The sequence below is a fragment of the Ovis aries genome, chromosome 4, assembly GCF_016772045.2.
Source record: "Ovis aries strain OAR_USU_Benz2616 breed Rambouillet chromosome 4, ARS-UI_Ramb_v3.0, whole genome shotgun sequence".
Classification (NCBI taxonomy): Eukaryota; Metazoa; Chordata; class Mammalia; order Artiodactyla; family Bovidae; genus Ovis; species Ovis aries.
Genome location: NC_056057.1, coordinates 52,429,598 through 52,441,888, shown reverse-complemented (window position 1 = coordinate 52,441,888; position 12,291 = coordinate 52,429,598). Strand labels below are relative to the sequence as shown.

Here is a 12,291-nt window from a genome sequence, read left to right as displayed (position 1 = left end):
CAGGAAATTTTGATGACCATGTGTAGATTCTGAGTTTTGGAGGGTGGAGATCCTTTTTAATTCCATATCCCTGCCTTAGCATTGAGCGTTTGCTTGCTGACAGATCAATGGCAATGATTCATCTCTTGACCATCTTCAGATTTCCCCTTTAAAATGACATTTCAACTATTAGGTCAGTAACCCCTAGAGAAAATTGTTTGATTGTACACAGTATTACTAAATAAGAGATGAGTTGAAAGGAAAACAGAAGATACAATTCGTGTGTCCAAGGAGGTTGTGGGGAAGAAAGGTTATATATGGATATAAACAGAAATATTGGTTCATGTGCGTTTATAAACATGATTTTCAGACCAAACAGAATGTTAGAAGTGGTAACAAATAAATGATAATCTGGCTTAGTCATGTACCAAGACACCTCTCTCTGGGTCTGAAACATCTTTGTGAGATTCAGTGTGTGTTGGCATCACTTCCTGAGGGGCACAGGAAGAGCCTCAGCTGCTCTTACTCTTCTAGGTTAGATACATTTATAAACAGAGCCAGTCTATGCATGTGAAGCTGACAAGACTTTGCCCCTCTCTTGTTTTGCGACTTTGTCCTACTTTTCCAGGTCTTAGTATCCTCACAGTCATGCTCTGCTTATCACTATTAAAGCCTGTTCTAAGGGAAGAATCTGAGGGAACATACTCAAATGAAATTGAACATAATGGATAACTGTAGGGCACTTTCACTCTGGTGATATCTAATGATGAAACTTCAGCCATCATGTGATGGCAGAGTGAATAATGTAGAAAAGGAACATGAGATGAAGGGTACCTCGTGAACTTTCATATCTTAAGATCATTTAAGGAAGCACATGGCACACTGCTGAACATTAGTGGGTACTAGGTAAATGTTGACTTCCTTTCCTTCTCCTCCTTTTCTTCTTGCTTCTTTTTAATATCTTGAAAATGATGCTGCACTATTATACCCATGTTCACAGCATTTTTCACAATAGCTAAGACCCATCCATCAAAAAATGAATGGATAAGCCAAATGTGATGTATATGTACAATGCCATATTATTCAGCCTTAAAAAGGAAAGAAATCCTGGACCATGGTACAACATGGAAAAACCTTGAGGACATTATGCTAAGTGAAATAAGCCAGCCACAAAAAGACAAATACTGTATGATTCCACTTATATGAAGTACTTAGAGTCAAAAATCATAAAAATAAGAAAAGTATACCGGTGGTTGCTGGGGCTGGGGGGAAGGGAGAATGGGAGTTATTGTGTAACGGGTGTAGAGTTTCAGTTCCATGAGATAAAAAGGGTTCCTGTGATGGTGGTGGCTGTTGCACAACAACGTGAATGTGTGACCGAACTGTATGTATACTTAAGAATGGTTCAAGATAGCAAATTTCATGCTGTATGTATTTTACAATAAAGAAATCATACAAATGATCACCTAGTCTTCTCTACCAAAGATCAGTTCTGCTTAAAATGTCAGGAAATTCTGTGGGGAAAGTATATGTAGTGGTTACATGGTTGGTCTCAGACAGTAGTCGGTTTAGGTTGAAATCTCAGTTTTCTCTGTTACTATTTACTGTGACACTTGCTTGGGAAAATTTCTAAACTTTTTGTACCCCAGTTTCTTCACCTATAATAAATAGATAATGACAAACGTAATATCTCATGAAGGTGTTATAAGGATTAAAAAAGGCAAAGCATTCTGTGTATTTAGCATGGCACCTTATGTATATGGTAAGCGCTTAACAAAGGTAAGCTATTATAACATTAAATACAATTTTGCAAGCTGATATTTGAGCAGCTTGGAGATAAGAGCTTCACTATTTCTTACTACCAATTCTTGACATCTCAAAGACACAATTAGGAATTCAGTCATGACCTTCAGCCATATTTGAACAATTTCCTGGTACATAAATCTACATTCCCACATTAGATATGTACCTGGATGCAAGCCTTAAAAGTCATGTCTCAGTTCATTTGTTCATGTCAGCTAACCATGCTAATGTTCTGAACAATGGTGATGTCTTACTGATGCCAAGAACAAATTTGGGAGGTAAGCTTTTATGATAAATATCTAGGGTCTTCCAATGTACATGTGTGTACACATACTTAAAATGGAATATTATAGTTAGATGTCATTTATTAAAAGTGTGTAACTCCAGTAGCTACTTGGTTTTCAGCTTTCTGCTTTCTTGTCTCATTCTTAAACAGGTCTAGCAATTATGATTGCATGAAACTAATGTGAGAAGAAAGACTGGTTATACCAATGTAAGTGATAGTATATAAATACATGAGGGATGATTCGATTAGCAGCAATATTACCCACTGATAGAAGTGATGGTTTGAAATCAGACATGAGTTTAAATGTTAGCTCTACCATTACAGGCATTTACTTCTCTTTTTTGTTTCCTCTACTGAAAATTGGGGAGAATAACACCTATTTACATGGTTGCGGTAAGATTTCCACGAGATGATGTCTAGCAAACAGTAAGAAATAAAGAAATAGTCACTAAGTTATTTATTCTTTCTAGAGGAATGAGATTGACAAATATTTGGGGTCTCTGAGGCATAATACTTGGTCAGCTTCTATGATCTTATTTGGAATTTAATTCTTAATCTTTATATTGTCACTTGTTCTTTGAGAACAAAGAGGAACTGACTACCGCTTCATTTCAAAATGTGTGTATTACATTTGATGGGTTACATTAGCAATTATAAAGCAAACAGTAGAGTGGGAGGTGGGGAAGTGGATGAAGTGAGTTCAATCACATACCTGGGAAAAGTCAATAATGAAGGCAGAGCCTGAATTTGTATGCCATACGGAAGAGAGGAAAACACAGGTGCAGGATATGAAGCAGGGATTATGAACTAGAAATTGCTTTCTCCTGGTGTTTATGCAGTTTGCCTATCTCTGGTGTTATTTTATCTACTGTTAAAATTTAGGATAACAGAATTTGAATGTTTATAAAACCACTTTAAGATTTAAAACATGGTGACATGGAAATGCAAAGGGGAGCTATAAAGACCGGATGAACCCATTTATTAATTTAAACACGTGTTCCTGTTATTAAGAAGTGCACAATTTCATTTGTTCTGTGGGTGACCACAAATCAGCAATAACCAATTCATAAGTAAATGCCCTTGCTTTAGATGTAGAGGCATTAACTGTAATCAGACCAACATTTTCACTTCCTTTTGAATTTTTCAATTTAAACTCGTTGTGCCCTTGCTTTTACACAACAGGATTCAGGAATTAAAGGTTTGGCTCTTTAAAAGCCATCACACAGGCACACGGTCCACGAAGCAAAAACTCGGGGAAGTTCGTGCGCCCACACCTGGGAAAGCTGAGATGCCCTTCAAGAGTTGAAGATGGCGTTTCCGTGAGTCAGGTCAGAGTTAACGCGCTACCTTCGCTTCAAAGACTGGATTCTTTCAGTGTATTAGTCATGATGTTTTGCTGACCGAGAGTTGGAACCCTGTATGAGGGCGGGTGAGTTTACATTCTGTCCGCTCGTCATCCTCGTAGTTGCTAACACGCACAAAAGACTTCTTAAAAAACGCAAACTGAACTGAAAAAACTTAGGGCAAACAAGGAGCAAATCCTGGGCGGGTAGTGTACAAAGCGGTAATTCCTCTCACCTTACAGGAATTGCCTCCACCTGTAGTAAGTACGTCTCCTAAGGAACCACACTTGGCACTCACCTAAGCCTGAGACTAACAAGCTTGGTTCTTCCCTCTGACTCGCAAAGGAAGCTCTTAGGTGAACACAGCTGCCGCTGTCGCGGAAACGTCCAGCTCTCTGAGGCTGCCTTTTGATAACCGGAGGAACAGATTTTCGTTCCCCTTTTGAACATGCACCTTGCAAACGCAACACGAACGCGGCTAGGATCTCGGGAAAAGGGAGGAGGCAGATGGCTCGGGGGAGTTGGCCTCGGCGTGCCGCGGGTCCCGCGGGCACTGACTGCTGCTCCTGCCGGTGGCTCCTTCTGTCCTCGCGCGCCCGAGTCTGGACCTGGAGAGCGGCCGCGACGGTGTCCCCCACCTGCGGGCTGGGCTCGGCCGGATGGTAGGGACGCCGACCTGGAAGGAGCGCGCGCGCCAGGGAGGGAGGCGCGGGGAAAGCGAGCGAGGGAAGGGAGGCAAGAAGCAAGGAGCGGTCGGGGTGGAGAAAGCCGCTAGAGCGGATTTGAGGCCCGGCCGGGCAGCGCCCAGCTTTTAACCTGGGCAGTGGAGGCGGGGGAAAGGAGCGAAAAAAAAGGGGAGGTGTGTGCGGTAGGGGTGGGTGGGGGGAGTTGGAAGCAAGTGACATCACAGCAGGTCAGAGAAAAAGGGGCGAACGGCAGGCAGAGAAGAGTAGGGCTTTTGGCACTAGGAGCTCTTGTCCGGCCTGCCCCGGCAGGGACCTCGGTGCCCCCAGAGACCATGCAGAGGTCGCCTCTGGAAAAGGCCAGCGTCGTCTCCAAACTTTTTTTCAGGTGAGAGGGTGTCCAGGAAAGCACACGTGCCCAGGAAAAAGGAGGACGTGTGTATGGGTTGGGTTTTGGGGAAAGAGGATTAGTTTTTTTTTTTTTTTTTTAAAAAGGTGCCGTATCATTCATTGTTATGGAGGAGGAGGAGGATTTTGGGGAGTAAGATAGAAACATTAGGAAGAGATAATAAACTGAAGCTCATTGTTTTATAGAGTCTTAGCTTAACTCTGAAGTTTTAACTACTGGCAACTGAAAATCATCCTCTCAAGACCCAAATGTGCTACTGTGCACTTGTTTTCCTGGATTTTTCTAGGAAATTTGTGAATTATAAACTTGTTAGTAACAAATACTTAAGTTTGGCCCTTATTTTCCCCCTCTTCATGCTTGGAAACTTAGAAATCTTGGTTCACCTACAGATGCCATGCTTGCATGAGATAGGTGCTCAGTTGACTGAATTTTGAACGTTTTTATGGGAGAAGTATAAAGTGGGTAGTATGTACTTAAAGTTTTTATTGTTCTGATACTGAATATATCTAACAAGTATTTGCCAAAATTCCATTATTCTTTAAGAATGAGAGCAAATCCTTTGAAATACCTTAAAAAAAAAAAGCGCCAGTTCTACAAGCTACACATTTTAAAAGAGGGGTCAGAATTACCATGGAAATATGAAACCTTGGGAATAGATACTGAAGTTAAACCCACTGACATGTAATCAATTGTCCTTTTAGCTTACTTTGCCTGTGATGAGCCATAAAACACAAGTTCATCTTGCGAACTGCATTTAATGAGAATTTAAAAGTTCAGAGTCTTAGGTAAAGTGTAATTAGATGTAGCATTTCATATTTGAAGTGTTCTTTGGATACTGTATCTACTTTATTCCTGTTATACTTGTATGAATGAATGAATAGGTATATTCATATCTCATGGGCTATTACTTAATTCATAAGTAGCCAATGAATCAGCATACTTAGGTATCAGAAAAGCCAAATACATAATAAACATGCCCATATGTGTATGTGGGGAAGGAACTTGGCTTTCACATCTTTCTAATATTTTATTCTCTGAATGGGCAACAAGTGCTGAACTCAGGTGCTAAGGAGAGGGCCTAGGCCATTGAAGGAGAGCTCCTCCCTGTGGATGGGAGAGAAGGACTTTACTCTTTGGAAATGCCTTTGGGGTTGGTGTTTTCAGCGCCTTTTGTTATGTTACTCCATCTATACAAGTGGGATTATCTGTTCTGTTTTCCTGTAATTTATGAAATCAGAATGTTAATTGGCATAAATTGTAGCTATTTTAGTAGAGCACTTGGAAGAATCTAAAAGCCATTCTGTCTAAAAAATGCAGTTTAAAAAAATGAGTTTTCAGAAGAGTGCATACCTCATGGCTATATCTAAGTTCTAAGGAACTTTTAGCTCATTGTTAAGTTAGATCATTGTTGGTCTATCAAAGTATTTTCTGTTTTTAAAACAGATCACCCTATACAGTTTAGTTTTAAAAATGCTCTCAGGTGAATTTGTTAAAAGGTGAATATTATAAAGGCTACTAAATTTGTTAAGAGAATACTCAGTCCTGTTCTTCAAACTACTTTATAATAAGTTGCTCTAAGAATAGGTATATTTGAAAAAGTTTAGGTCCTACTATTTATAGGAACTGACAATCACCTAAAGCACCAGTGATTATAAACTTCCTTCTGGGTGGTTATTCTGGAAGGGTAAGAAACTTGTTTTCTGTGTTGGATTATACAATACTGGAAGGCTTTGGATTCAATTTTTTTTTCATTCAGATCCCCAACCTGCTACTTAGTAGCTCTGTGACCGGAGGCCAAGTCCCTTAACATTTCTGTTTTGTGTTACTTGACCTTGAAAACTTGGAGACTAATAGGACTGATGTCTTAAGTGTGTGAAAGTCCCTTAGTCATGTCTGACTCTTTGCGACCCAATGAACTGTAGCCTGCCAGGCTCCTCTGTCCATAGAATTCTCTCGAAAAGAATACTGGAGTGGGCAGCTGTTCCCTTCTCCAGGGGATCTTCCCAACTCAGGGATTGAACCCAGGTCTCCTGCATTGCAGGTGGATTCTTAACAATCTGAGTCACCAGGGAAGCTTAATTTATTGAGAAAATGCATGCAAAGTAGTTAGCCTAGTAAATGTTTACTGCTGTTATTACTCTTATTAACTACCATATTTTTTACATTCTTTACTGTGTACCTTGTTTATATAAATATTCAATTAATCTTTCTTGAAATAAGTTTATGACAATCCACCTGCATACGCAATGAATGGCCTAGATGAGAATTTAGGTGAAATCTCATCTAACATGGCCTTATCAGATACACAGGAAAAAAGTCATATGCTTGTGTAATATGTTGTTAAATGTCTTGGAATTTAACTTTTTGAGTATGATCCAGTCAGTTTCAGAGTCATAAAAGAGTACAGCTGTTACGGGCTGTGTTATAGATTATATTAAGTATCTCTTATTGTCTGGATTTTGTTATTGGAAAGACTAATAAAGTTTAGGAAAAATTTAAAATACTTTTCTTAATTTTGCTTGAGTTTTACATCAAGTATGACATTTGAAAGACACCTGAAGTGTCATAATGCATAAAATAATAATGATGTTATAATGTCAGTATTATAAACATAATCCAAAAGATAATTTCACCACAAAAAATTCAATTTATTTGTATCTCAGAGACCAAGTTACATTAATGAAAGCTTTTATGAAATACAAAGGGTTTTTAAACTAGAGGTGATAATATTTGCATAGAATTTATAATTTATATACCAGTGCAATTGATTTACAGATGTTTTCCCAGAGAGATTATGTTTTTCATTTTTGAGCAATTTGCTGTTTACACTTTCTAGCACTATGTTATTCTGTCCCTTCTCCTGTGCCCTGATTTTCCCATATTCTTTTTAGATGTTATTGTGTATCAAGCCATGTGTCAGATGACACAGCTTGAATTTTGATCGTGGTTTTTATACCAGAAGTCTAGATCTATACCTGAGGAATATACCTGCAGAATCCATGTATACAATGCCACAAATTACTTACAAGACTGGATTTAGGGACCCCAATAAATTCCACAGATGAATCTCAAATAAGACCAAAAAGTAAACAATGACTCAAAAAAGTATAAAGATGTTTAATCATAATTTGTTAACAGTCAAGGGCTACTTAAGTTTAGGCATTATTTAAAAAATGTATGGCAAACTTTAAAGACATTTCTTAATGAAGAGAAACATAAGTGCTTTGAGCAACAGAAGATGATTATAATAAATATTTAATCAAAGACCTGTAAAGATAAGTTTTGAAGAGGACCACACCTATTTGCTTATATGAGTTACAGTATATGTTGAAAAAAATCCATCACAATCACCTTATATTTACTTTCTGCAAGGCAAGAGGAAATCTGAAATTATAGCAGAATCATCAGTATTTTTGCAGTTCGTCAGGGGAATTTATAGAAATTTTGCCAAAGGAGACTAGTTGTCCACTCAAACAAGAGCCTGTTCCTGTCTTGTTCAATACACATATAGTATCTCAGGTTTGCCTCTCAGACAAGGCTTAGACTATCCAAATGTAAATAAATAGCTGCATGAAACAGAAGGCCAATGAGATGCGCAATTCATATTGAGATGGACAGCTGCTAAGGGACACTTAATACCACAAGTTCATTTAGTCAATCAGTGGGCAAACACCATCCAGTGAAGACAGCCCAGGGTTCCTATACATTCTCTTGACTTTATCTCTTGTAGGAATACCACTCTGGGGACAGGGGCCCCTCCCTCTTGAACTGTGTTGCCTGAGCACTGACAAATGTTGACTCCTTACACTAGTCCTTTAAAATTCCTTTCTATCCGTTTTGCTAATCATGTTCTTATGATACAGATTTTTAACTTGGAATATGTGTCAATTTTGATTGATTCAACTCTCAAGAGTTCTTAAAGTACCTCTTTTGCATGACATTCTAAAATTATATATGTTTTATTATATAAAATGTATGTGTATATATGTGTATATATATAATTTTCTTTTAGTTCATTTTGCAAGTTTAAAAAATTCATCCTTGGTTATGAAGTGTATTCCAATAGTTTTTATATGTTAGTTCAAATTATTACTTAATTAACTCTCTGGAAAACTCATAACACATAACATACAGTGTAACTAATTTCCTATTCCTTGTTAAAGTGAGAAGTGGAATCAGTTTTCTTAACTGTTTCATCAATATTTTATGTTTGATGTGATGGTCAAAATATCCTCTAGAGACAACTGATACACTGGGGAAATCATGGTTTTTCTCTTTTGTTTCATAGGAAGAAGTAGAACTGAGTGTGATAATATTCAATACATAAATGTTAAAACTTGTTTAAAAGGCCCTTAAATGATCCTGACTATAAAATATGTTGTTATTGTCAGTGTCGCTTCACAGGAACCTGTAATTTCAGTGATAGAGCTACAATATAAATATAGGATTGCAAAACCATCAGGGAAGGGTGTTAACCATTTAGCATGCCGCTGTGTGTTGTTCGGCAAAACTTTGAAAACACCTCTGACTCAGTAGCAATTTTGGCAATTTTGATTCCACTGATTCTAGACGCATCTTTGTAGGGCTCTTCCCTGGAGCAAAATCCCTGCGATGCAATGAGATCAAGAAGGGAAAACAGATTATGAGAGATGTCTGGTTGTTTGGGTACCCAGACTGAAGGCTTACTTTATAAATATGTTAAGTGGGTTATCACAAAGCAAAACATTACTATTTCAGGTGATTCTCATCAGCTCCTAAGATTTTACCTTGTGGCTGTTTGAAAGTAAAAATAGCCTTGCAAAGCGGCTTTGCTATTGAGCCTGAGAGTTTAGGCTTCTTGTAGCAAGAAAACTGTAGAAATTCAATTAACTTGTTTGATGTAAATAATGAATATATTCTTACAGGGTTCTACACCATCTGTTTTCACTGCCGTATCCAAGTTACAAGACTTGTCTAGTTGCTATTCTTTGTGCAACTCTGTTAGCCTATTACTATCTTTTAACATCAATGAGTGTTTCATATTGTAAAGTCCTGGATGTCAGGGCCTTCTATGACTTGTTTAGTAGAGTATTCAGAACATTTCAAGACTCCTGCATGTAGTGGTTCAGTAAATATTTGTGATGATGATAATTCCATGGTGATCTGTGGAGACTTACAGATATTCTAGATTGCTGACATTCAACAGTCCTGTAATGGAACATTATTCTGAAAAAGATGTCAAAGCAAAGCCAGCAGAACCCTGGACAGATTTTTAAAAATACTTAGACTAATCTATGAAATATTTCTTACCTCCCTTTGTAACCAAGCCTTTGCCTTGTGTGAAGACCTGCTTGCTAATACCTTGCTAATGGGATCAAGAAATAGATTTGAACATTTTTGCTAAGTCCTTGTGGTTAGGATTCTTAGCTCTCAAAGTGGACAACTGGGCTCCGTTATAATTAGAGAATTCTCCCTTATGTTGCTTCAGAGGACTTAGAGCAATACTTTCTCTGTAGGTTATGATTCAGGTCAGCTTGGAGGATGCCTTATTTCATGAATTCACCACCTTTTGTATTCTCTGCGAGGAAGTATGAATGTTGAGGTGGACAAGGTAGAAATTGGTGCTGTCTTCATGGAATGAGTTCTCTCAAAGCCAGATTTTCAATGGCTTATAGCAGCTGTCCCCTGGACGTTCAGTCCAGTCTTAGACTGGTTAAGGAAGCCTTGCTGCAGGAGTGACTAAGTTGACACCTAAAGGAGATCATCCAGATAAAAAGGGTTGGGATGGGTCAGGAAAGATGTGGAAACTGGAGCAGCAGACTCTGTGTAAGACTGACAGCAAGACTGAGCATGCACCTTCAAAGGAGTCAGAGAAGTTCCCTGTAACAGGAGTCTAAGATATATGATAGAGGTTTGTGGGGGTTGGGTCTGAAACTGTGGCAAGGGCCAGATCCAAGGGGCTTGGTGAGCTTTGTATGGGCTTGATCATATTGGAAGTGAAAAGCTGTGGATTTCAAGCAGGGAAGTGACATGTCCAGTTCAAAGCTGTTGCAAGTTTGCAAAAGAAATCAATTGGGATAGAGAAAAAGAGATGGATTTGAATGATATTAGGAGGTAAAAACAGGTTTGGCAATTGGTTAGATGTGGAAAGTGAAAGAGAAGAATCAAGGATACTGCCTAGATTTGCTGACTTGGTAGCAGTGGGTGATGGTGCTGCTTGCTGAGTGAGGAGATACAGTTGGAGGAGGCGACTCAGAGTGGAGGTGAAGGTCTATGCAGACTCTCAGCTTTCTCTTGAAGATAAAAAACGAAATGATACATTTGGCTCAAGGCCAGGTAATGTGATTCTGTGAAAACACTGAAGTGATCTAGAGCTTTAGGTAAGAGATATTTGGATATCTGAGATGATAGTAAGCGTTGTAAATACTTCCTTCACATTGTTTGAAGTCCAGGGTGGTACCTAGGGAAGAAGTTAAAGTGCCCACTTTTTTGGCTTCATTGTGATATGGAGTCACCTGAAAGTGTGTCAGAAACAAGCAGCTGTATGCTAGGGACAGCACCGGTTAAATTCTGCCTAGAGTTCTCCCACTACCTTACCTTACAAACCCACCCACTCATGTATGAAGTGCCCTCACCTCACCCTAACTGTACACCTTTAAATAGTGGTTTTTACACAGCTGATTTCTGTGATCATAGACATTTAAGAAGGTATAAAAATCTGGGACTTCAGGTATTGTCTGCAGTGATTGAGTAAATAAGAGCACATCTACTATCATGAACTCTTTTTCTTGGTGTGTTAAAGAAAAACAGTTTTCTGGAATATAATCTGAAAAAAAAAACCTGAAAAAGGTAATACACTGATCATTACCCCAAAAAAGTATTTCAAAATTACAGAAATATATAATGTAGAATGTGAAAGCCCATGGGTAACCCTGTGGCTCCAATATATATATATTAAAGTCTAGTTTGAGGCATAATAACATTATTAAATTTTATTAACCTGAAAAAAAAGATTCTCATACAATAATGTACCATTGTTTTATGTTAAAACTTTGAGCTGTTAAAGCACGTAGTTTTCTTTCTTAGTGTTGTCTACAGAGGTACAGCTGCCTTCTACCTAACTTCACACCCAGCCCCAACACCTAGTGAAATTTTTAACTGAAGTTCATAACTTCAAAAGGGATCTAAGAGTTTTTCATCTATTACCAGTCAGACCATTCTGTGAAAATTAGGCTTAATAAGCAAAATCCTTGGAGAAGGAAATGGCAACCCACTCCAGTGTGCTTGCCTGGAGAATCCCAGGGATGGCGGAGCCTGGTGGGCTGCCGCCTATGGGGTCACACAGAGTTGGACATGACTGAAGCGACTTAGCAGTAGCAGCAGCAGCAAGCAAAGTCCTAGAGGTGCTGACAGCTGGGTTTCCAGAAGATTCAAGGCTAGACATTGAAGCCCAGTATTGGTTATGGGAGAAACAAGAAAATGAAGCCTCTGCTGACCGGAATTAGCAATCCTTGTTTTAGAGGCAGCATACTGGAGAAACTTCATATTAAGTGTTCTTTGTGTATTTTATTTATTTTAAGCATCTCTATGAATTCTGGAAAATAGAGCAACAACAACAAAGCTGTACTTTTTTCCAGCCAAAATCTATTGTTATACTTTCAATCGGGGATTGGCAAACTTTTTTTGTAAAGGGCCAGATAGCGTATAAATATTTTCAACATTGACCATGGTCTACATGGTCCCTGCCATTGTGGGAAAGCAGCCATAGACAGGATACAAACAAATGGTCATGGCTGTGTTCCAATAGAA

General features: G+C 38.6%; 1 protein-coding gene across 3 annotated transcripts in view; it reads left to right on the top strand.

The window, feature by feature from the left end:
- The first annotated feature begins 3,745 nt into the window (after window positions 1–3,745).
- The window catches only part of CFTR (CF transmembrane conductance regulator), a 188,532-nt gene continuing 179,986 nt past the window's right edge, over window positions 3,746–12,291 (top strand). For 2 of the 3 annotated variants that reach the window (XM_042248301.1, XM_042248300.1), the window contains exon 1: window positions 3,746–4,073. In XM_042248301.1, the coding sequence (XP_042104235.1) occupies window positions 3,919–4,073 (155 nt within the window). In that variant the 5' untranslated portion in view covers window positions 3,746–3,918. 3 annotated transcript variants of the gene reach the window in all.